The sequence below is a fragment of the Mastomys coucha genome, unplaced genomic scaffold (genome assembly GCF_008632895.1).
Source record: "Mastomys coucha isolate ucsf_1 unplaced genomic scaffold, UCSF_Mcou_1 pScaffold16, whole genome shotgun sequence".
Lineage (NCBI taxonomy): Eukaryota > Metazoa > Chordata > Mammalia > Rodentia > Muridae > Mastomys > Mastomys coucha.
The window spans coordinates 35,496,405-35,523,462 of NW_022196898.1; the positions used below are offsets into that span (position 1 = coordinate 35,496,405).

The 27,058-nt window shown below is 35.3% G+C and overlaps 1 protein-coding gene across 6 annotated transcripts in view; it reads left to right on the forward strand.

The window, feature by feature from the left end:
* Lrba (LPS responsive beige-like anchor protein) overlaps nucleotides 1–27,058 on the forward strand; it is a 547,775-nt gene that overhangs the window by 356,444 nt on the left and 164,273 nt on the right. For all 6 annotated transcript variants that reach the window (XM_031374244.1, XM_031374245.1, XM_031374247.1 and 3 more), the window contains 4 exons: nucleotides 6,299–6,416; nucleotides 8,422–8,524; nucleotides 13,715–13,830; nucleotides 18,429–18,541. In XM_031374244.1, the coding sequence (XP_031230104.1) occupies nucleotides 6,299–6,416; nucleotides 8,422–8,524; nucleotides 13,715–13,830; nucleotides 18,429–18,541 (450 nt within the window). The remainder of the gene's footprint in view (nucleotides 1–6,298; nucleotides 6,417–8,421; nucleotides 8,525–13,714; nucleotides 13,831–18,428; nucleotides 18,542–27,058) is intronic.

A 27,058-nucleotide genomic window follows, 5' to 3' on the forward strand; every position in this document is an offset into this window, starting at 1 on the left:
AATAAAAAAAAAAAACACCCACAAACTACAGGTATACATTTTTAAAACTGAGTTAAAATTAGTTTAAAGATAGATAATTATTTTCTTGGTTTTTGTTCATTACTTTTATATGAATTTTTCCTTATTAAGCTATACAGCAACTACTCATTAAAAACTGGATTTTTATAATGTATCATATAGAATGTAAATTATTTTTAAACTGAGGAATGTTGAAAATAAAATAGAACCAAGAGTCTGAATTATTTACAGGCCAAAGGCTTAAAGGTGCATTGCTTCAGCACAAATATTAAGTTATGAAATGGGAATTTCAGTTTGCCATAAATCTGCCTGCCATCGCAGCTTAAAGTAAAATAGTTTTGCCCATCTAGAGCAACATCAATTTGCCAGTCAGTGCTTCATGTATCAAAGAGCGTTCTGTGAAAATATCAATATCATTGGTTAATATAAATGAAATTAATTTTTAAAGCTGGGCTAAAGGTTGACATCTGAAAAATTGCATTACTTTGCAGAAGAGAAATTTCTGTCTTCTAGTGAAATTTCAGGTCATGAGGGCAAGTAATTTTCACAATCTTCAATGGGAGCCAGTGAAATATGAACTTCATTGTCACCTAGCCCCAAAGCGATAAGATAAAATGAGCTGATACATCATTTGCTGTGGTTTTATCATCTCCCTCAGTAATTGGAAGAGAAAACATAAGAGTGTGTGTATTTGTATGCTTTTCTCTCTTCCCTCCCAACTGCCCCATCATCCACACCCAGGCTAAAGCCATTTTAGCCCAATCAATACAAAGGTCATACAACATTTTTTAATATATTTTTAATTTTTCATGCTGACTAAAGCTGCCAAGTAGAACATTAGAGTAATGAATATATTTAATTGAATTTGTCACCCATGAAAATGTTAAGGAAAATGCTTTGCTACATCATAGAACTAGTATCAGGAGAAAAATACATAGAGGAAATAAATTAAATAATAACTTATAATTAATTTAAAAGGTAATATTTATTCATATTTATGACTTTCAGTTTTGCTGATGTTTTGCTTTGGGGGATTTTAGGAACGTTCTAAATGTTACAGTCAGTTATAACAAAATTACCATTTTAAATTCTCCACTGGAAACAACTCTGTTTTTCCACTTTCTCAAGGGTATTTATATTTTTGCTGTTATTTTTATATACCTTGCTTAAGAATATATTCTTGTATATAAAACACTAAAAGTCATATGGTTGGTTATTGAAAAGGAAATCCTTAAAACAGTTTGAATTTACTATTATTAGAAAAGTGGAGGGTCATTTTGATATTAATTTCAGAGACAAAAACAGCAAAATATAAAAGCATCACTAATGCAATGTTTAAATAATTGGTGAAATTTCTTTAAACTTATTTTCTCATACTGTGGTTGTTAGAAACAAAATATTGACACATATTTAGTAGTGAAGTAATTGAAGAGTACATTTCAACATGTGTTTGGTTTTGAATATTTGAATATCTTTCCATTCTCAAATTTAAGACCTATGCCTATAGTTTATACTCATGGTCAATAATTTTGGGGCATAGGTAATATCCCCTTAACGTTAAATTAGACTACCATTGTTACTTGATGTCATTACTTTCTGGTTTATATACTAGGTTGCAAACATTTCTCTTGACAGAAAATATGTCTGAATAGTTCGAAAATCATTTTATTGTGGAATTACCAATACTATGGTTGCTATTTATTATGTGATTTTGTGCTTCTTATTACCAAATTATTCAGAAATCAATATTGTGTCATCTGAGTGAGTAAAACCACTGAAATTAGGAAGTGTTTGAAAGTGAGTGTTGCTAGACTAGTTTCCTAATAGTATGTTCTTTAAATAGTCCTTAATTTCAATTATATAGACTTCCGCTTCTTCATTTTTTGTATATGCAGACTTTGTGTAACTATTTCCTATATTTTAGATAAAATATCTTTCATATAAATATTTCCCTTCTAGAATAATGTTAAAATATTTACATTTTACTGAAGGTATTTTGTTTGTAACAATGCCTCCCCTCTTTGCTCCTTTACTAGAGTGAAGCAAGGATAGCTTTAAATATTTAAAATCTAATTCTTTTAAAGTATAAGTAAGGTTTCATCTAAAATATTTGGGCTAAAAAATGTGGGTTTCTATTTTTATTCTTTCTTGAGGATGAGAAAACAAGATTTTTGGTGAAATGAAATGCTTTATACATTGAAGCTAAAAATAACTGCAGCTTGATAAAAGAATTTCCTGTTGTAATTTTGGGAAGCTATATGTAGAGTAGCAAAAATACATATATTTTTGGAGAATATGATATATACCCTTTCATAGAAGCTACATTTGGTTTTTGATAGGAAGAAATTTAGTGTATTTGTATTTGTAAATATTGATTTTTTTAATTCTAACACACTCACTTTAAGATATAATATATAAATCAGCTTTGTTAAAACAAATTATTTTTAAAAGTTAAATTCAGTAATAACACTAATAATAATAAAACAAAGTGGTAAGAATTTAGAGAGAGGGCTGTGGGCTTAGGCTTTCAAGCTATTCTAGACTCAGGGTCATAACTGCCGAGCAATGGTAATGATACGGTTGCCATAGCAACCGATTCATTGGAGGGCTAGACCTCTGTCTAGGGTGCTGTCAGTATATGTAGAGTTCCAGTGAACAGAAAGTCCCAAAGAAGGGTCTGCTTCTACCTAATCCAGTTTTAATTGAACTCTGGAGACTTTGAAGTGAAGCCTCAGACCGGGCGCACAACTCTTGTTCCAGTAAGAACTGAACCTTGTGTTCAGCCAGGCCTCTGCTGTTCTCCAGTGCCGACACATCTTCCTAATGAATACTTTCAAGAAATGTTATTATTGCAATTTTAGGTAGAAAGTCTTTAGTTAGGAGAGTCTCCATTTCTAGTTTAAACTACAAGTTGACTATAGCAGTATTCCCTATTTGTTACTTTCTTTTAAATTAGGCTGGTTTTTTGTTTTGTTTTGTTTTGTTTTTTAAGATTTTCAAATTTGAGTCCTTAGACAAATACACAGAATTTTTTGTTTTTTTTTTTCTGTTTTTTTTCTGTTTTTCTGAGTTTGAAAATATTATGAGACTTTATATTTAACTTTGGAAGCACACCTTGATATTCTTTCAGTTTACCACTGTTTATATCACGTTTGGACACATAGACCACAACACTGGCTTCAGTTTCTGGAATATGTATTAGGTAGTCGAAACATACATATGAATGATAAACCTCAAACATAGTGATGGGCTGTAAGAAAGAAAAAGTAGATCAGGAATGTTAGATGTGGGAATTTCAACACCGTACTGCTTTAATTTTTGAATTTATCCAACAATTTGACAAAAGCATGTAAGAATATGAGTATACATGGGGCTATGTCATTTAGTGTAATTTTCAATTATATTTGTTAGAGTAAAGCACATTTTAAAGGAGGATGGCACTGTGGTTTAGGTCAATGGAACACACATGGAGTTTGATGAATCCTAGAACTACCAGAGTATGTTAAAAATGTTAAGAACAGCACGTTAGCATACTCGTTTCTGTTAAGGAATGGAGAGTCTAGAGTGAGGTAACTCTGGCCATGCGACCATGTCTGTGCAGTGCTGGCATCATTACTGTGAGCAGGAGGATGCACCAGAGATTTCCATGCTTAAGAGACATGGACCTTTCACACCAGTGCACAACACTTCTCACATGCCATTGAAAGTAGGGGGCTCTGTTGTTTGTTTTGGTTTTCTCCTTTCATGTTAATCTAAATAAGCGACAATAAATGTAGTTTATTAAGTTTTCTGTGAGTCAAGTTCTATTTTAATCTCAACCCCTTTTTCTTTAGAGACAGACCATTGACTGTAGGCCAGAGAAGCCTTGAATTCACAATCCCCACACCTCAGCCTTCTGGGTTCTGAGATTTATGTGTGCAGCACACTCCTGACCATAAGATGCTTTTGAAGAGCATGACAATGTGGAATGTAATGGAAGCTCTGGACCTAGGGATTTGAAAACTTGGAGTAAACTAGACCCTGCCACTAACTTGTGAAGAGATTGCTTCAATATTTAATAAGTCTTAACAGTGGTGGTGCATGCCTTTAATCCCAACAGTTGGCAGGCAGAGGCAGGCCGATTTCTGAGTTTGAGGCCATCCTGGTCTACAGAGTGAGTTCCAGGACAGCCAGGGCTACACAAAGAAACCCTGTCTCGAAAAACAAAAACAAACAAAAATAATAATAATAATTTAACAAGTCTTGACATTGCTACATTTACTTATGACTAGAATCATTAAATATATTATTATAAGTTTATAAAATCTATAATGCATAATATATTCTTAACAATATATTGTTTAGGTAAATCCAGGGTGGTAAGCTCATATGCATAGAAATTAGTCAGACAATAAATAATTGAATATTTACTTTAAATTAGTAAATACAACTACTTACTTTTCCTAATAAATCAGAAAACAGTATTTATTTATGTAAAGAGCTATTTTCTCAGTATGTCCCACTAATCAAAAATCTCTTAAGATATCACTTGTGACCCACTTCATGTGAGGGGGAGAGGATGAGGATGAGAATGAGAATGAGAATAGCAAAACAAAGCATTGGAGCCATTGTGGGGCTTAGGCTACCAGATTTCACAGAGCCATTTAAAAAATGATGCTTCATGCCACTTTTAAGGTTGTAGGAAAAGAGTAGTTGAAGGCTTTCCTGAACTGAAACTGAGATTCTGTTCTCTAAAGCAGGAAAGATGAGAATCCAGCAAGTACTTATAACTTGAGATGGTACAAACTATTAAAAAGAAGTTTTGGGATGTTTGGAGTCTTGGTTTTCCTACAGGAAGTAAAGAGAAAATCTCTGGTTGTGGGGAAGATGAGAGGAATTGAGTTCTAGATGCTGCAATAGGCACCCCTTGAGGTTTGGAGGACCTTTCCAGGCAGAGAAGGAAGGAAACAAGGAGTTCAAAACAAGCCCCCCCCATCTGTCCTTTCTGTTTCTTTTTCTGGATTTTATTTGTCCTACTATTTGTTATGGAAATGAGAAATAGAGCATTTATTGCCAGCTTCAAAATTGAGAAATGATTACTTGTCTGGTTCTTTGAGGATTTTGTAGAACTTTTCAAAGTTGTATCTGTTTTCTAACTTCCCATGTACCAGAAACAGAGTACTTCTTATAGAAAAGTTGAAAAAAATAACTGATTGAAGTTTTTGGTTTTTTTTTTTAGTTTCTAAGAAACTGCAATGTACATTGAAGAATATAGGTTGCTTTTAGTCCAGGCCTGGGAAGTGGGCATGGGCAGATGGGGTGTGGGGTAGACCACCACTGGACATTTTTTTCTTCGGGTCCCCTTCATCTTTGCCCTTGTCACACACTATCATAATCACAGGTTGGTTCATTTGTATTGTTTAGTGGGACTTGAGTTACAGAAATTTATCTTAATTCTTAACTGAGCTCATAGATTTTTATCAGCTCTTGATAGGAATGACATTTGATTTTCTTGGAGAAATGATGAATCTGAGTTCCTTTCAGACTCTCATAATTAAGCTTTTGAAATGATCTTTTTTGGAAACAAACCTTGAATAACAAGGCAACAAAGTGGCTTAGAACTAAAGACAGGATTACCTTGAATTGGCAAAGCATTTTAAGCAACTGTGTCTGTCACATGGGATGACAGGAATTGTAACAAGTTACTCTGACAGCCACCCACTCCAATGGGGAGATTACACTGAGCTTAATTTGCAGGGTTATGTTTAACTTTGAGTGACAAAATGATACTTAACCTCTTATATAGTTAATCTTTGTATTTTCTGGTTTTTTTCCTTACCAATGAGCTAACACATATTTTTAAAACAGGTAAAAGGCACCCCAGGGAAAATTGTAGTCACATATGTAAAATCTATTGTTATAAGTGGCCAAAAGCATATATGTCATTCTTTTGAATTATAACTTGTGAAATTTCATCTGAAATGTTGTTTCTCTAAAAAGATTTTAAAATTGATCAGTAAATAAGGCTATATAAATTTTCTGAGAATAGATTACTTTGTTTTTAAAAGACCAAATACATAATTGTAAGTAGAGATTTAATAGTTTCATTCTACTTTTTCATCTAAGTTGCCCTTTCACTAATTACAACCCATTTTCTTCCTTTCCTTCCAAACTATTTCATTATCTATTAAGTTATTTTTCTTAGAAATTTTTAATAGAGCCGTTTCTATTTTAATTGGAGGGAAACAGTGCTAACAACGTAATACTGTGACTTAATTGGGGTTATCTTTTCTCTCACTAGATCTTGGCATATACAGAAGGTCTGCATGGAAAATGGCTGTTCACAGAGATAAGATCAATCTTTTCTCGTCGTTATCTTTTGCAAAATACAGCCCTGGAGATCTTTATGGCAAACAGAGGTAATATGTTACAGAAGTACATTGTTAAAGGACTAACTTCCCCCCATTTGGGATGTCATTTTTGAACACACCATATTGTTTCTATTTAGATTGGATCTGTAGTTTACCCTCTGCCCTGTTGACCTCATCTCTTACATCTCACCGACTGTCATGTGATTTTTATTCCCTTCCCCTCCCATCATTTTTAGAATAATTTGTAGATCTTTTGTTTTCCTGACTATATCACAAATTGATGCAATGCTCTATAAATATGAATATTCTGCGATTTAACTATTGAATCAGCTGTAGAATTTCCATGTCTATAGTATTTCCTTGATTACTTCTAATAGATGGCTACATTTGGGGACAAAATATGATCAAATGACTCATGTATTTACTTTGTCTTTTATTTAACCTATTGCTATTTATCTAAAAAGTCAGAAAAAATTACTAATTTGTCCCATTTTTAAAAGTTGAACTAAAGTTTTGCTTGTGGATTTAAAATGTAACTTGATGAAATACATCAAGACTGCAAGGGTAGAGAAGTTGAACTTGAAGGAAAAAAAACTGTTTATGAGTGGGGTCACACATGGGAAAATATGTAAAACTTGGCGTCTTTGTTACATTTCTAACTATATGTAGGCTGATGGGTTTTTATTTGTTTGCTCCATAATCTCCATGTTTTAAGTCTTCACATAAAAATATATGTATGCATTTCTCCCTGTTTAGTAGCATATGTTGACAGATAAAATAAGCACATTATGAGCTCCTCTACAACCAGGAGACTTTACTAATGCAAACATTATTCCTCTAGATGAGTAACTGAGGGGTCACTTTACATGTTATTTCTGTCTGCCGTGTGCAGAAGGAAAGGCAACCATCCAGCAATGGCCACTTGCTCATCTTCACTCCTTTTCCTTCCTTAGACTTGTGTAGACACCCTTGAGTGTGTGTTTTCTGTCATCTCCCGTCTTAGCTAGGTCTTCTGCCATAACCTGCAGTGATTTACTCTTTCATTCCTCCCCAATATTGAACATGAGAGTAGGTAGGTGTGTAAGAGGCCCTATTTCAACATTATGTGTACATAGCATTACAAGATACTTTGTATGTGCTTAGTGAGTGATCCCTTATCTGCTTAAGACTTGTTAATAAACCCATTATTTAAAAGCTACAGCAACATAATTAATTTTTTTTTCACCTTGAGTATTTTTTTGACGAAGCAGAAGACTACCTTCTGGATGAGTTTGTAGCATGCATATGTTTCTGATACTGTTAATATATAACTAAGATTTTGCGACTGACCAAATTAATATCTTATAAATTTTATCATTTTATGACTATCTTTTTAAAAGATACCTAAGTATTTCACATGACTTTTTAAATTAACATTTCAAAGGTATTTTGTTGCTAGTTGATTCTTGGTACTGTAGTCCATGGGTAATTGTCTAAATTATTAGAAAGCATTTTAAGTTTGCTTAAGAGTCATAGTGAAAACTATTATTTCTAGACACAAATGTTAGTTGACATTAACATACAAAATAAAAACATGAAAATATTATAAAGAAAATTGATTTCTGACTGGTCATTACTTGATGTAAAATAGATTATTTCTTAGCTGCATTTGTAGCTTTTAATAATAGGTATACAACTTTAAATTTTAATTTAATTTAAATTTAAATTTAGTTTTAATTTAAATAGTTCTAGAAACTCGTGCGGAGATATTGGAGTTCTGAACATTGAATATGTATTTTCACACTTGTCCCTATATAATTTCAACTTCATGCTATGCAAAGAGGAGGCAGTTTTTACTCTTTCTGTAAATACTGTTGAAACGCTTGGGTATGGCAGCAGAGTCTTTGAGTGAAGCAAATGTGATCTGTAGAAGATTACTACTGCAGCACTAGAATGTAGTACCAGTTGTGTTTTAGATACTTGAACCAAGAGTAAATATTCTGTTGAATCAAGAAGTCATTTTTTCCAAGAAGGATTTTATTATGTTCTAATTTTTAAAACTTATTTGTTGTAGTTGCTGTAATGTTCAACTTCCCAGACCCTGCCACAGTGAAGAAAGTGGTGAACTATCTACCTCGTGTTGGTGTGGGAACCAGTTTTGGATTACCTCAGACCAGGTACTTGTTATCTGAAAATATAAATAAATAAAAGAAATATTCTGATTAAAGTCTTGGTAATTAGAAATTAAACCTTTATTTAAGTTGAAAAAAAAACTCTTGGTAATTAACATATATTAATATTTGTATTTGTTTTGAAATATCCCCTTCTGATTTTTGTTTATTAATAAAGGATGGTTTTTAGAGTTACGTTTTATTTTTAGTCAACTGAATCATAATATAAACAGGTGCAGTATCCCTCAAAGAACATATTTGCAAATACTATAAGAAAGAGGTTTCTAACTCTCCCCAAAAGCATTTGTGTGTGCATGAACAAACACGCACACATGTACATGCATGTCCACACACACACACACACACACACACATGTGCACATGAACACATATCAAAAACTTTCATTTATGCTTCTTGCTTTGGCCTTTGAGGAAACGGCATGTATTTCTATGTGATACCACTATATTTTAATCAACATGGCAAAACCCAGAAAGATAAATAATATCCAAATATTATTCAGATGTAAAGTGAATGGAGTGTTGCATACAAAGGTTGTAAATTGGTACAGGAACTTTGGAGACTCTTTGAAAACAAAGCAAAACTTCACACCAGCAATTCCTATGTGCCCTATAATCCAACTGTGTTAGTCCTAGATATAGGTGCTGCAGAAACATCTGTTCATGTTTACCACAAAGTTTGCATAGCAGTGTTCATATGAGTGCTATGATAGGCTCAAACTGAAAGCAAGTTTATTAGCATCAGGAAAATAAGTGATGTGGTGTGTTCATACAGTAGAATCTATTACGGTAAATGAGCGGATATTTGTCACGGGCAGCAACAATAATGAACTTAGTGATGGAGGCAATGACAGGCCGTCTGTTTAAGTAATATTCTGAAGCAGTGAGCTTGACGCCAGTGCCTGAGGGTATTTCCAGGACATTAACTCATTTTTGGAGAGAGGTAGTTCACGAGAACATATTAAGAAGGCTTATGATATGTTGCTTATATGTCTTGTCTGAGATGATGGCTGTCCAGTCTGTGTACTTTAAATACTCTCATCAAGAACATACTTTTGTGTTGTAGTATAATAAATACTTTGAAGGCTCATCCTTGATTCTATTATATAGAACGAACTACTATTTTAACACATTGGATTTTTGTTTAATTGTTCTTAAGCCCTTTTCACAGCATACTTGGTATAACCCATAATTTTGGATTGAGTTTTTTTTTTATTTATTAGTCATTAGTCCTTCAGTGTTTTTATCAGGCCACTGATAATAATATTTAAAGCAAAGTAAGCCCAAAATTAGAATGAAAAAGAAAACAAGGTCCAAAGCAGAAATAACTAATCTAGAGACCTTAAAATTCTTAGAAACTATTAGTGAAACTAAGAGTTGATTCTTTTGAAAGAATTAAAACAAACGCATAGATCTCCCTAGCTAGACAAAGGGAAAAGGACACTGAAACAGTCTGCAACATAGAGTAGAGTTTTCTAGTTTTTGTTAGCAGGATGATCTCATGGCGTAGGACTTGGGAGAGTAGAGGAGTCTTCCTCTCGAGGGTCAGAGGGTCGGTGAGCTAGCTATGCTAAGCCTAGTATTTCTCTCTGTAATTGATTCACTGCTAATATAGCAGAGTTAACACATTTAAAAGCTGGTGAAGTAGCCGGGGCAGCGGTGGCACACGCCTTTAATCCCAGCACTTGGGAGGCAGAGGCAGGCGGATTTCTGAGTTCGAGGCCAGCCTGGTCTACAGAGTGAGTTCTAGGACAGCCAAGGCAATACAGAGAAACAAAAAACAAAACAAAACAAAACAAAAAGCTGGTAAAGTGCAAACACAGGAGATTTTACAAATTAGTTGGAAAGTGTTTCTGAGTAGGAAAGGACAGTTTACTTTTAGCGTGCCTGACTTGTTGAGTTGAAGCATTTTTTTCTTTTTGTTTCTCACCATGTTTTATTAGATATTTTCTTTATTTACATGTCATATGATTTCTCTTTTCCCAGTTTCCCCTCAAAAAAACAACAAAAAAACAAAAACAAAAACAAAACAAAAAAAACAAGAAGAGTTGAAACATTTTATCTTACTGTTTTTGTGGTGCTTAGAGTCAAACCAAGGTCCTTGAGTATTCTAAGCAGGCACTCTACCACTGGGCCATATGTCTGCCCTGATCTAGTCTTTATTTTTGTTTATTTCATATGCTGTGATAATATCCTGTCCCAGTTGCAGTTGGAATGTCCTGTGCAAACAATGGCCAGGCTTCAGTAGGAGTCTTTGTCTTCGACCTCTCTGTAGCCAGCCTGTCTCTCAGCTGTCTCTTTATCTGCTGTTTCCTCACTGAGTACAGAGCATGGGAATAGCCTTCTACACACCAAGCGCTCCAAGAGAAAGTGATGCAGAAGTCACAGAACTCTCTGTAGCACTGTCATCCCTGCTCTACTGTCTTCACCCCAAGGAAGTCACTCAGGACAGCTCAGCTCCCACAACAAAAACTGAGAGCTAGTTCCTGTGGACTTACTCTTTTATATGCCTCAATTTATTATTTTTAAGTGAAAATAGCAAAGCCCTTATGGATTAGATAGTTGTTTTACACTGTCAGAACTGATTTAGACTATATAATACCATTTCATGAACAATTTCATGGCTAGGACAGGACTCACTGGCAGATTACTGCGTAGTGTAAGAATGGCATCGGGCTCAATCCTTAGCGCATATATATGTGTGTGTGTGTATATACGTGTGTGTGTGTGTGTGTGTGTGTGTGTGTGTGTGTGTGTGACTTTTTATCTCCTGTAGGTGTTATACCTGGGACTCTTGTGTTTTAAAAGTCTTAATTCATTCATTATTTTCTGAAATAGATTTTCAGCCCTTAAATTATGTCAGAAACATTCAGGAAAATACAACATAGACACCCCATTGTCCACAGATGCTCCAACAAATATGTGTACTAAATAGCTATAGAGATGGGTTTCTTAACTACTGAGCTATCTCTCCAGTAGAGATGGGTTTCTTTGGATAAACTGATTCAATGTATTCCAATGAGACTGTTATGTTTTATCTCAAGAAATAGAACCAGTCCAGCATTGAAGGAGGAGATAGTTTTGCAGAGCTTTTATTGTTCTGGAAATATATTAAAGGGCAACTAACGGTGGGACCCAGCGACTTAGGAAAGAGTGTTGAGTGGGAGTAAGAGGCTGATGGAAAAGTTTAATTACTAACAGAATGCAATGGTAATGTTAATGGGGAGAGGCATCCTGATTCAAGAGTTGTAGGAAGTATAACTTGTAAGATTTGGAGACTGACATGAGACGGTAGATGTTCAATATATCTTCTCAAGTCTCAGCTTAAGCTCCTGAAGTCAACAGCACTAGAGAAGCAATGGCTGTGGAGGGCTCCCTATGCTTCTGTCTTCATGGTTGAGATTATAGGGAGAAAGCAGAGAGAAAATAAGCTTGGTTTTAGGTATACTGAAATTGAAGCCCAAAAGAAATGCTCAGTTGTAAATACTAATAGGAAATTAGATTCCAGAACATATCTAAAACAGTAAGTAGAAACCTAGCAGTTGGGACTAGGTGTCCTGTGCATGAGATTAGGAGCCATAATAGGGAGTGATTTCATCTGGGAGAAACTAGAATGGTGAGAGGAAGTAGGGCTACATCCCAAGGATTGTCACCATTAATTGTAAAACTTAAAAGACAATCATTTTTTTTAACAGATATTAGCTAGAAAGTAAGCAGGAAAAAAGGAAGGAAGGACAGACAGAGGGAGAGAAAAACAGAACCCCTTCCCCTCATGGAAGAAACTATCTAAAGGACAGGTCCAGGGGAGTGTGATGGGAAGGGTTGGCAGTATTTCTGTTCAATTAGATCTGACATGAAGTCAATAAGATAGACAAAACAGTGCCTGTTGTATCTCATTGCAGCTATTTAGGGCTGCAGTGGTTTAATGTGAATTTACCCACTCAATATCAACAAGCTGTACTTGATTAATGGGGCAAAAATTCTGTTGTTTATGAAATTTTGAGTTTAGATATGATAACACTGCATTTGAGGACATTAGACAAAAACATGCGACTTACCAGCCATTAGGATGTAAGATCGTGGAGACATTTGTGCTAGATACATAACCCACCTCTGATGGGACATAGCAGGGTCTGATCACTTTTCCTGATGTGTTTTTTTTTTTAAAAGAATATCTGAGTTTGCAGAAATATGGTCCATACATGCACAATACTAATTTTAAGACTTAATATCAAGTTATTCCATAAGCCTAAAGGCTTTAGTCAAGAGCCATTTGAGTTTTCCCACATACAGAAAGTTTTTTCTTATCTCAGCCCTTGAATTTTTTACCCTTTACTAGAAAATTGGCCAGGAAAGCACACCTTTATATAATGGGTGCCATAGTTACTTTTCTGTTGCCATGACAAAGTACCAGGACCAAAGTAACATAAAGAAAGCATTTAAATTGGACTCTAGTTCTGGAAGGCTAGAGTACATGACTATCATGGTGGGAAGCATCAGCTAGGCAGGCATGATGCAGCAGTAGTACAGGAGAACTTATATCTTTTTCTACAATAGGAAGCAGAGAAAGAACTAATTGTAAAAGGCATGGGCTCCTGACAAAGCCCACAGGCAGTGACACACCTTTTAAAAGGCCACACCTTCTAAAGCCTTCCAAATAGTTTCAAGTATTTCTCTAACTTGGTCTTCTATGCAACTACATTTAAAAATAAACCTCAATAATTCCTGTCTTCCTTCTATCCTATAGATTACTTAGATTTCTCTTTCCCTTGTTACAGGATCTGAGAAAATCCAATATTTTAAATCATAATGCATATGTTTAATCTTTAAGGAATGTTTTATAAGGCTGATAGACATGTGAATACAATTTTATGCATCTTGTAGAATCATTGATCATACTGTTTTAATCAACTTACATGCAATCCAAATATTACAGTGACATTATGACTGCTTACCTGAATAAGCAGAACGTAAGTAGTATACTTATTGCTAGTACAAATCATTTGGTATTTTTCAATTGTAGTTTGAAACCTTGCTAATATTCATTGAACTGACATGTATACTAATTTTCAGAATTATGGTTTCATTATGAATACTGAGTGAGTACAGACAACTCATGATTTATTATTATAGTATAATTAATTTTAGTTACTTTTATCTCAAATTCTCATCTTTGCAGGCGTATTTCATTAGCCACTCCCCGTCAGCTATTTAAAGCTTCAAATATGACTCAGCGGTGGCAGCACAGAGAGATTTCAAACTTCGAATACTTGATGTTTCTCAACACAATTGCAGGTAAATTAAATGCACATCTTGACTTATTTTAGGGAACAAATGTCTATTGTGATATGCTTAGATTATTTTTAGTATCAGGATAAGTAGGTCGTTTTTATTGCTGTTTGAATCTCTTAAGAAAGTAAATTCCTACTAAAATTTGCAACTTTGCATATGGACAGGGGACTATTTGAGAATTAAAAATTTCCAAAAAGAAAAGAATCTACAATCATGTAGGATGTAATAAAATAGGATTACTGTGAAATTGTAGAATGAAGAACAGTATAAAATTCAGAACCTATTTTATTAGAAATGTTATATGATGAGACAGTAGGTATGATAGCTAAAGGAATGTTAAGACCCAAACATGAAAATATAAAGATTAGATAGCCCTTACAAGATTATAATCATGCAATATGGAAAGTCGTCCATTGGAAGTGTTACTTTGAAGAGTAAAGCATGCCTATACTTTGCACGTAGAATAAGCAAATGGCAAGTCTACTAGAGTGATACTTGTACCTCATTTCAACAAACTGACATGCTATTTATTGAGGCACAAAAGATGTACAAAAAGAAAAAGGTATTTTTTATATTCCCAGAGAAGTTACTTACCAAAATCAGTAGAAGTTGAATGTCCCTTATTTGAATTGCATAGGACAGGTATGATTGCAGGTGGCAGAATTTCTCAGGCTTGTAATGTATGCATGGGCTGTGAGTTAAACTCCCTTAATTGAGCCACTCACATGCAAAGTGCTCTGAAGACTGAAACTTAGTGCCTGAATGCTTTGGGTTTCAGATTTGTGGATTAAAGATGTGTAAACTATGATTATAGAGCAAAAGAATATAGATTTCAAACATGTGTAGTAAGAGAATTTAAGAAGACAAAGAAGAAACACAGCTTTCATTGGTAATGTAAAGATGTTGTGACAGAAGAGGTTATGGGGTCAGAAATTAAGACTGTGTAAAGCTGAAAGGATAGGCAAGCACACAGAGATGGGAAATACAAAGTATACTGTCTGGAGAAAAGTCAGTGGTATAATTGTGTTCTCAAAAATATACCGGGACATAATGCGGATTACTTCTAAATATAAGGATAGTTAATTTAGCATGGAGATATTGTGGTAGATTATCTTCAGCCTGACTTAGCAGGCAGTTCATTGGGGAGGTTTGGAAAGGTTTTGAGAATACGTATTACTAGAGCTATAAAAAATTATCAAGCTTTTAGGGAAGTTTGTAAACTGGGGTAGAGAGACTACCCAGAGGGCAATATTGGGGAGCAATTGCCTGTAAGTGTGATGAAGGCCTTCACTGGAGAAATTACAATAGCCTTTACTATAAGAATTTATAAGCAACAACCATGTGACATACAGCTGACTAGAGATAGTAAGTTAATGAGACAAGGCTGTCAGAATAGACTTACTGGCTTCTAATCCTCATTGTTGAGAGACTGATGCCATTAACAGAAATGTAGTGAAGGATGGTGATCTTCCTGCCCTGGCAAGACATCGATGTGAAGTGTCTGAAAGAGCATTTGACAGAAAGAAGCCATAGAATATTCAAAATCTAGAAGCAGGGCTTTGGGTTTTGTTGGCAAAGAGGAAACTGCTGAGTGAGAGATGAATTCAGCAGAGCAGCTGGTAAGAAAGTAGTGAGGTAAGAGCGTGGAACAGGTGTGTGAGAGAGGAAAGAAAGAAAGGCTAGAACGAAGGTAATCTTAGAATTAACAGATAGAGAAGGAGAATGAGGTGGAGCTGATGTCTTGAGAGCCCAATGTTCTGTAAAGTAATGGAGAATTAATGATTGTAAGCTGGGTAGTGGTGTGGCACACCTATAATCCCAGCACTCTGTGGACAGGGTCTCTGACATTGAGGCCAGCGTGCTCTACAGAGCAAGTTCCATAACAGCCAGGGCTACACGGAGGAAGTCTATCATGGGGATATAGAAGGGAGGATGAGGATAAGGCTTGGGTGCTTGGGAACTGTTACTTGATGGGGACTCATTTTCAAAGCAAGCATAAATGATTGCTTGTATAGGTGGAGTCAGGTGTGAAGTTTAGCTACAGAATAGTTTTCTTTTTTTTTCTTTTTTCTTTCTTTTTTTTTTTTTTCTTTTTTTGGCTTTTTGAGACAGGGTTTCTCTGTATAGCCTTGGCTGTCCTGGAACTCACTCTGTAAACCAGACTGGCCTCAAACTCAGAAATCCACCTGCCTCCGCCTCCCAAGTGCTGGGATTAAAGGCGTGTGCCACCACTGCCCAGCCAGAGTCATTTTCTAAACTGTGATAGGAGAGGGAAGATGAGTTAAGGCAGCAGAGAGACACTGAGAAATGGAAAGAGGAAGTATGAGTCTAGGTATGATGGGAAGGAATTCAAGGCCTCCCGGGAAGGAATTGCTGTCAGAGAAGAAAAGATTCTGCTTGAGAAGTGGAGAAAACAGAGTATTGTGAAAAACGGGAAGTTGAAGGGCTCACATTCATGTTTTATCAGTTACAGGGAAGCCATGTTGTAGTTAAGGACAAGGCTTGAGTAAAGTGTGAAGAAATATGTTGACATTAGTAATAATCATATAACTATTAACTAAACCATTTTTAAACACTATGTGATGGGAAGATTCACACATTTAATGCGCATTTTTGTATGTAGTAAATCAGTTAAATTTACATGAATGTTTAGTAACAGTTATAAAGCAACTCTTAATGATGGGGCCCCTATTCTCATACAGCTTCTGTTGTCCTACAGTCTCTTTTAAATAAATCCTTTCATGTAAATAAATTCTTCAAAAGTAGAATTAATAATTTGTTTAGAATGTTCACTAGCATGTGGATCAGGTATCATTAATATTTCATTTATAGTTGCCTGTACAACATAGAGATTTATATACTCTCATGATATTTAGTAGCTATATGTTCAGTTTAATATAATTAAAGTCTAATCACTGAGCAGGTCACGCTCTTATTCAAAGAGCTTTTAATTATTGGGATTATTAAGCCAGATAGGACAATATGAAGGAGTTACTGCCTAATAATATCTAAATTGTATCAAGAAGTAAAAACTGAAGGAGAGAGAAAAGAACTTCTAAAGTGCTTCGTTATTTTTCTGAGAAAAATAAAAATTAAGACTTTAACAGTGTGATGACATAATATCCTCTGAATTAAATGTATTCCTCTTGTTAAAATTTTGTAAGGTGAGGCTGGACAGAGGCTCAGCAGGTCAGAACCTGTACTGTGTTTGCAGAACCCACATCGAGTATCTAAGAACCACCTGTAACTCCAGGTCCAGGTGATGCAATGGCGTTCTCCGGCCTCTGGGGGCCCCTGCACACATGGCGTTCTCCGGCCTCTGAGGGCCCTGCACACATGGTACACTTGCAGATCATTAAGTTGTCCTAACAAGCCTCAAGCCCAAGAAGAGTGAGGGAAACCTAGTTAACCACATCAGGTTGGATGTCAATAGTATGTTTAAGAGATTTACTTCAATATTCAGCTGTGTGTTATGATATCAGAATCTTTAAAGAGGAAATCAAAATAAACAGTATTAATATTAATCAACATTAATAGTCTCTTCTTCTTGTACTTCAGCTATAAAATTTGTTCAGTGTAAGTTTAATCAAAAAATAGGCTATAGATTGATAAACAGTAGATCCAGGAGTCACATGCTTACATCTTGATGGCAAAATCAATTACCCATGCACTCTGCCACTTCCCTGCAATGGTGACACCCAGAAAACTGATATGTAATGTACAAAGGCTACCTCATCTTTAGAATGCATATTTACAATGAGTCTCAGTATGTCAGTAAATATGTCATTGGTATCGAGGTAAGCATTCAGGGTGGGCAGAGCAAGAGCAATGGTGCTGTGTATCATTTCCAGAGCATCAGCCAGAAAGGTGCTGCAGATGTCAGGGTTGCTTAGTACAGGTATGCTCGAGTGTAACAAATGAACTGTTACTAACCTTGCTTGGTTGGCTGACTGCCTGGTTGGTTGCTTAATTGAAAATTGGTGAATATTTGGTTAGTTGGTTGATTAACTAACTGGCAGCAGAGAAAATGATTGTCATTTTGAACTTTTCTATCAGAATAAATCCCTTTTTAGCCTTAATAAACATTATTTTGTGGCTGTGCGTGTGTACTCAATGGTGGAGCATGTTCTTAGCATGCTCAGTGTCTTAGATTCCATTCCCAGCTCTCCCCTCACTCCACAAAGGTCATCTGATTTGGAATTGGCTTTCAGATAACAAAGTCAAATGAGTTTGACAGAACATAAACTTTAAAACCACATACATAAATTTGAATATGTTTTCAGCATTACTAGTCATATGATTTGGGGAAAGCACTGAACCTTTGAGCCTGCATCTGTGTAGTACTAATAGTCCATGTAGTATGAATAGTCTGTGTAGTACTAATAGTCCATGTAGTACGAATAGTCTGTGTAGTACTAATAGTCCATGTAGTACGAATAGTCTGTATAGTACTAATATCAGTTTCACTGCATGATTGCAAAGGCCAAAGGAGGTAACAAACATTACTGCTAATGACACCCAAATTATTAGTTTTTCTTTTTACTTTTAATAATCTTTCATGTTTTACACCAAATTAAAAATGCTATTTTTTTCCTTACCAGGGCGGAGTTATAATGACCTAAATCAATATCCTGTGTTTCCCTGGGTCATCACTAATTATGAGTCAGAAGAATTAGATCTTACCTTGCCAAGCAATTTCAGAGATTTATCCAAGGTAATATTTCTACTAATTATTTGAAATATGTTTGTCTTTCATTAAAACAATTAATTTGATTCGTTTCACACAATTTTTAAAAAATTTTAAATGCCATTTTACCTTTAATATATTTTTCCCTTTTAAATAAATTTTGCTATTTAGCATAAAATTTAAAATATTATTATAATAAACTAGGTAACAAGTTAAAAAAATGTTGTACTCCTTTTTCATATGTATTCAAAGAAACATTGATTTTTGTTAAAATCTTGGAAGGGCATCTGTATTTAACAAAGCAAATAAAGAAAGTCATGAACAGAACTCTCTTACCAAAGACCAGAGACCTCCTGCTTCAGGTTGCTGTGCTTGTATTTCCTCTTATCCTCTGGTAATTCCTCAGCCACAAGCATGTGGGTTGCCTTTTTTATCTTTCTCAGGCTGGCTTGGAATTCACTATGTAAATTGGATCAGTTTCAACCTCCAGCTGTGTTCCCACAACCTTTAGAATGCTGGGATCCCAACCCATCTGGGTGGATCCTCTTCATGTCTGATCTTCACTTACGGATTTCCTGTGCATAACCCTCCTTAGTTTATCACTAGATGCAGGAAGTCTTCCTGACTTCAGAGCTTAGCTTCTCTGCCATATTTCACCTCTCAGTGAAGTCATTGTCTTGGTCCCTTTCCCGAGGGGTTCCTCTGTTCTCTCACAGTGCTTCCCTATCTTCCATTGTGCATTTTCTTGCTTCCCCACTGCTCCATAAATGTGTGAAACTTTTCAGAATGTCAGATCCCCTTGCTCCTTACCCTCCCTTTCTTCACAGACACGGTCTCCTGGGGAAAGTTTGCTCACCTGTCCAGTTTCTTCACAGTGTCAGGACAAGATGTTATGTTTTTTCATCCTAGGCATGGTGAACTTCAGGAATGTTGGAGAGTAATTCCCAGTCTATCCAAAGGCAGTGTCATCAATGCAAAAGTTGGCATTTTCCTACTAATAAACAGTAGCATTTGAAATATGATCTTTATTCTACATAGCAATTTTTCCTCAGCTTTTGTAACCATCTTTGTTCAAATTCTAGTTGTCACATACCTTGTATTTGCCTCTTGTATCTTTGCTCTTGTTTTCCCCCTTTTCTAGAAATATGAATTCCCATAGACTCCCTGCATTTTATAATTTGTTATAATCTTAATTTTTTTCCTGAGCTCAGAATATAGCCCAATGATAGAGTTACATGTTTGACCCTAGTAGCACAGAGCAATAAAACTTTCCTTTTCTGTTTTCTCTACTATGAAAATTGTTACTAGACGTAAGAAGATGGGAAAGCCTATTTATAGATGGCATTTTATTACTACTGTGCTATCAAGTGAATGAAATCTATATTAGTGGGCCAGGCAGTGGTGGTACATGACTTTAATCCCAGCACTTGGAAGGCAGAGGCAGGTGGATTTCTGAGTTCGAGGCCAGCCTGATCCACAGAGTGAGTTCAAGGATGACCAGGGCTATACAGAGAAACCCTGTCTCAAAAAAACTAAAAAACAAAACAAAACAAAAAAAGAAAACAAGAAAGGAAGGAAGGAAGGAAGGAAGGAAGGAAGGAAGGAAGGAAGGAAGGAAAGAAGAAAGGAAGAAAGAAAGAAATCTGTATTAGTTTGGTCTGTGTGATGAACTGTTTGGTAGGCCAGAACAATAGGCTCCCTCCATAGTCCTAAACCTTTGATTTTGTTTTCTCTGTATTAAATAGGCTCCCTGCTTTTGTTTTGATTATTCACTGAAATACAATCAGAAGAATGCTGCCATTTTTTTTCAATCATAAATTTCTGACAGAATTCTTTATTCACATTAAATTTTTCTTGTATATTATTACTATTTCTTATATTTTTTTGTTGTGAGCCCAGCTACTAATGGCTGAGCCATCTCTTTAGCACTATTATTGCCATTTCTAAGGAATGTATCATCTAATTTTTCTTCCATGGGTAAAATATTATTTTACCTAATAGCATCATGATTTTCATTTACATATATGGTTGTTTCTATGCCCCACTGCATGATCAACAACAATTCTGATTTTCAAATTTTTGTTATGTTGAAGTGCAAAGGAGGCCAGCTAAATCAAAACAGAAAGTTATTTTCATCAGTTTCCAGCCATATATGATCATAGCCACAAAAACATGGACATAACAGAAGCAAAGGCATAAGAAATATCTTGTGTGGTCAGGGAAGATGGTCTAGTAAGGAAATTGCTTGCTATGCAAACATGAGGATCCGAATCCAGATCTTACTAGGTGTGGTGTATGTAAGCCCCTGGAAGGAAGCTCAGGGCTAGGGTGTAAAGACAAACAGATCCCCCAAGGCTTTCTGGACACCTAGTCTAGCCAGATGTGAACTTTAGGCTCAATGAGACCCTGAACAAAAATATGAAGTAGAAAAGCATTTGAGAAAACCATCTTGATATTAATTTAATCTCTGGTCCCCAACCAGTCAAGAACATTCACATCTGCATGTGTATACACACACAAGCATACATAGATACACATACACACACACACACACACACACACACTCATGCACACCCAAACACAGGTACATACATGCGCACACACACATCAAAACAAAAAGTGTTTTTGTGTAATTTAGTGCCCTTTTTATCTTCAATTCCTTCAATTGTAATGGTGTCCATTTTCATATTTTGAGGATTTATGAGAAGATTACTTTTGGTTGGGAAAGGACTACTTATAAAAAAGTGCTTTCAGAAAGAGCCCCAAGTGCTCCCCACTCAGCAGTGAAATACATTGTCGTTTTTAGGAAGTGGGAAATTTTAGAAATAGAATTATTTCCTCTGGGGGAAGGCTTGTGGGTGGAGGTGACTGGGAGGGGGACAGTGAATAAGTAAAATATAAAATTAAATTATGAATAAAAAACCCTACCTCCTCTCCTGACGAGCACCTGTTCTTCGGGTGCTTCAGTGTCACTCAAGCCATAAGAGTAGAATTCTACCGTGTTGACAGCTCCTTTCATTTTTAATGAAATTGATGATTTTGGAATTAACTACATCCTTTAAATGAAATAAGTGCATTTACTACTCTGTATCTATAAATAATATTCATTTACTTAATAAATCTGCCTTATTGCTTATAGTAGCAAGATCTAAAATCTTTGTAATATGTGTCTAAATATTTGTTTATATATACATTTTCAAGAACATATCTTGATATAAATAAGTTTATTTATACAAATGATGATTATGTTAGAATTATATTAAAATCTGTCCCAAAGCATACATTTAGCAGACATTACTATTTGTTTAAATAAGCTTCTGAAATCTGAGAAGAGATTCAGTGCAAATTGTAATTTAAAGCATAGGCAAATCTTATCCTATTGCTAAGTAGATAATGTAGCCTGACTAGCTTTAAGATGTATCAAATTATTTATGTCCATTTAATTTCCCCAAAGCTGGTTTTCAGAGTTGCTTTGACACAAAGCTACAGTTTTATTTGATAAGCTTTCCCATGTTGTGCATGGAATTTTCTCTCTGATGCTGCATTTCTATAATCAACACCCTTTCTTCTGAATTCTGTTTGCAATCAGTCTTTTAGCACAGAAAAGTATGAATGGAACAGTGTAAAAAAGGTATCTTCTTAGAAATGCAAACTTTAAAAACATTTTCACAATGTCTTTTCAGTGACTATAGACTGATATTGTCAAAGTGTTGAAAAGGTTAAATCTATGTTGAGTTGAAAAGGTGTTGAAAATTGCATGTTTTTATATTTAAAGAGTCATAATAGTTTAATTAATAATTTCAAAGCCACAAAAGCAGGAGTCATTGATGTGGCTCTTTCCCCTCCCACATGTTCTTTACTGCATCATCACTGGTCTGAAATTGTGACAGACCTTACCACGTGAAGAGTGCGGAGTGATTTCAATCTATTTTGTAAATATGCATTGATTTTATATTCTACCTACCTTTTTATTATAATTAAGAATCACCGCTTTCTTTTTGTTTTCCCTTTAGCTAGTGTGATAAGTAAGGTGTACTTCCATTTACAAATGTCCTTTCATGTCCTGTCCCATGATGTTTGGGACTCCTAGTTCTGGCCAGTACAAAATGGCTAAGAGGTTTGGGAATAGGGTTGGTTTTGGTTTTGTTGTGGTGGTTGTTTTGTAGATTTTACCTGTAATTTCTGTTTTTTTTTTTTTTCTGTAATACTTTGGATAATATGAAGCAGATTTCTAAGAAAGGAAAACCATCACGTTTTGATGCAACTATTTCTCTTCTTTGATCTGTATGATGTTGGGATGTGTAATATATATTCTTTTTGTAATCTGAGTATATACTCCAAAAACTTGTTCTTAGATCACAGCACTGCAGATAGCCATTCACTGGAAGTTAATAGTAATGAAAACTCATTCATATTGGCTATTCACTTCAAAAGGCAAAAAAGCAAACTATTGTCCTGTTGTTACTGGTGTTCCTTGAGTGCTTCCGATTTACTAGGTGTTTGTCTAAGCATTTCACACATATTAAATAGTTTAACCCTCATTCAGATCTTTAAATTTAGGTAACACAATTGCTGTCTTACAGAGAAGAAACTGATGCACTGTGAGGTTAAGAAAGCTCCATCCATAGCTTACACTGCTAGTGCACAGAACTCATGTAAATATATTTGTAACTGGAGATGTATGTTTATAACTGACTGTATTTTAATGCAGAGGCCACAGAGCAATAATATAAAAAGGTGCATTTCCTGCACAGCTCTCTGTACCTAGTTTTAAAGTCTGGCCACAGCTCTATGTAATCACGTTTGTTTCTCTGATTTCATAACCATGTTACAATGCTGTGCTTACCCTCTGTGATCCACAGCTTTCACTGCTCTTGCCCAGTTAATGTTTCTTGCAAGGAAGTTCTGAGCAGCACAAAGAGGAGGGACTGAAGTGGCACTGAATTTATTTGCTCATTGCTGAGTAGCTGCTGATTGTATTTGGTGCATCCTCATTCCCCTTCTGCTGTGGCACATTGATAAGCATATTTTTATGTATGAGATACTTCTCTCAAACATGCACATTTACTATACAGTGAACAGCTTGACCTGGAATTGACTACCGACATTTAACTGTTGTTGATCAGACAGCACTTCTTTATCTCTTTAAGTTTTAAGTGCTGTTTCTGACGAATGCCAGTGCTTTCAGTCTGCTCTATAACAGATACACCAGGAATCAATATACCATCTAGTTGTCACAGAGGGGAAAGAATGCTTTCGGGTGGTGGGAATATTGCTTAAACATGGGTATAGCAGCATTTACTTTGTTTTCTATTTGTTGGGATTTACAGAAACCAAAGGAATTCAAGCTAGAGAAAAGAAGGGCTTATAACATTAGAATAACAAGTAATTGATCTTAAATTGTTTAAAAGTATAGTGCAGGAAAATAAATGGCTGATGAGACAGACTTTTTACTCCTTGCATCAAACATGAGTGCTGTTATGTGCCATTTGATCTTAGAGATTTTAGCATAAATGGCTTCCTATGATGTTTGGGAGTTGTAGTCTGGCCAACACAAACTGGTTTCAGAACATATTTCAGAACATATTTCAGAACATGTCTACTGTTTTAGTACCTCATTTTTAAAAGTGGGGTACAGCCTATTATGGTAAACATTTATACACAGCCTCCAGTATAAAAAGGTGACAAAGACCTAAGCAACTGGAAAGATGTAAAGAAATATCCAGAAGCAAAGGCATTAGGAAGCACAACAATAATAAGTTATGTTACAGAGTAAGTGAAACTCTTAATTTAGTAGAAGGAAATGATCTAAGGAAAATGAATAGTCAGGACACGCAGCAAGGAATAAGCGAGCTAGAAGGCAAGAGCAGCTAGCTGTCTTCTGAAGAGTATAGATGTGGGGGAGGCTCTGGAGGTACAATTAGGGGCCAGATGCACATGCTGAACTTGCAGGTATGCACCAGCTTGCTCTGTTAGCAGATTACTTATTTGGGAAGTCTTTGTTGTAAGCTTTTTATATACCTCTAAAAATGTTTTATTGGTATATTAGTCCATTTTAATTATTTCAATTATTACTTGTTCAGTTTTGCATATTAGTTTAAACTGTGGTTGTGCAACTCTTTCCTCAGAACTTAATGCCAAGTAAATCAAAGTACAAATAGGGGTGTGTGTGTGTGTGTGTGTGTGTGTGTGTGTGTGTGTGTGTGTGTGTGTGTGTGTGTTTCTGTAAAGTAATTAAACAGACTTCCTACTAGAAGTTTCTTTCTGGTAAAGTTTTAAATGACTCTAACAGAGGTCAACCCAACACTTAATTTAAGCAGCTTCTGATGACATTGTTTCTTAACATTAGTCAGAAAACAATAAACTGAAGTAACTGAAATGGATTTTGGTTAATATTACTGTCAGGGGGATGGCTAATCCTGACGTACACCAGGCGCACACTGCCAGTCAGTAATCCTTCTCAGGGGTTAGGTATTCCTTTCTGATCATGCTACACTGCTCCATGTGGAGTGACAATTTATGGTAATTTATAAACGAATTGCTTTATTTACATACTATTAATGGTTTTATCCCCCAGTGTTTTCTACTTGTCTACTTTAGTTTTCAGTCACAAACTTTTATAAATTCATAGTAGGGGACACCTGCTGTTAATTTACATACAACTTGTTTTCCAAACACCTGAGAAATATTTCAATTTTTTTTTTAATAATGTGCAATCCTTCTGGTTTCAGGCTAGAATTTTTTGTAGTTTTATAAATATTAAACTTAAGAACTTTTTAATTGGCCAACATTTGTACTTTTAAAATATACTTACATTACCATCTCTTCCTTGTCTATCCTATAACACTTGTTTATGTTTTTATTTTTTGGGGGGGTGTTCCCCCCAAGACAGGGATTTTTTGTGTAGCACTGTCTGTTCTGGAACTTACTATGTAGACCAGTCTGGCCTCAAACTCAGAGATCTACCTGTGACATACTGCAGTAAATTATTCTGAGTGGTGACTTCGTAAAATACAGACAAGGTAATTAAGAGCCATAAGTAATGATCATTACTATTCAAACAGTGTAAAATTCTCATACTTAATAGTCCTTATGAACTTGTGGTATTCTCTCTTTAGAGGAAATCCTAGAGTTTGTTCTTACACCATTTTCTTTTAAGTTGCTCTAATATCAATTGACCATACAATCTGTGTTATAGTAGTTAAAAATTTAAAAATTTATGTCACTTTATAGCCTGAAATTCTCACATAAAATGTTCAAGAGGAATATGAAAGAATAATAGGAAATCATTCCTGTAGGTTTATAGTATTGTAGTATAAACATAAAAAGAAGATAAAAGAATGTCAATGTTAAAGATAGAATATTTCATGAGTCTTACTGGTAAAAAGGAAGATAAAAACCTGGCAGTTGCTCCAAGACTGAAGGCTTGGGTGGGAACTCTGGACCCACTGCAAGAGTTCCGTGAATTCATATAAAGTGTGTGTGTGTCTGTGTGCGTGTATAGGGGTCAGGGTGACAGAGAGGGGCCTCCTTAAAATGTTGGGAGCTGCTGATATGAATTATCTTTGACCTAGTGGTATGACCTAGTGGTGATAATTGGCTTTTCTAGGAACAAATTAAAACATACATTATTCTCTTCTATTGTGCTTACTGATACTACTTTTTTCTTAGTCTAGAGTATGTTAGGGATTTAAAGGTAGGGGTTGAGGTTACTTTTTAAATTCATGTTAAGTCTAATTTTTCTAACTATGTAGTTTGACCTGCAATATTGCTTGCTAATAAGTCTGATAACTGAATACCTGGGACCTACGTGGTGGAAAGGGAGAACTGACTTTTGCAAGGTGTCCTCTGACTCAACATGTGCTGAATGACATGTATGTACTGTGGCATATGTGCACAGCTCTATACATATATATGTATAAATGAGTTGTTAAAATAAAAGACTGTCTTAATTAGTCTTAGTTACTTTGTTGGAATTGGCTGACATATATGTATAGTTCTCCTTTCAGATTCTGCTCCGACAAATATCTGTCTGTCCTCACATGAGTGCCATTCTGTTGTGGTTACTTTAAGTATTACAATAGCTCATGAAATCAGGCTTTGTGACCCTCAATTCTGTTCTTTTTCAAAATTAGCAAATTTGGGCTTTTGAGAATAAGCTTATTGACTTCTTTTTTGTTTGTTTGTTTTTTGTTTTTTTGAGACAGGGTTACTCTGTATAGCCCTGGCTGCCCTGGAATTCACTCTGTAGACCAGGCTAGCCTGAACTCAGAAATCTGCTAGCCTCTGCCTCCCAAGTGCCGGGATTAAAAAGGCGTGTGCCACCAGTCCCCGGCTTGATTTCTAATTTTTAAAAAGTCTGCAACATTTTTTATAAGGACTACATTGAATCTCTGTAAATTGTTTTTTTGCAAAAGTAATGTATCAAAAATACTGAATTTTATAGTCCATGAATGGATATCTTTTTTGGTTTATTTAATTAAATTTGTTACTGAAAAAAATCAGTAATTTAGACTTGTTTAAAATTTTTCAGATATGTCCATT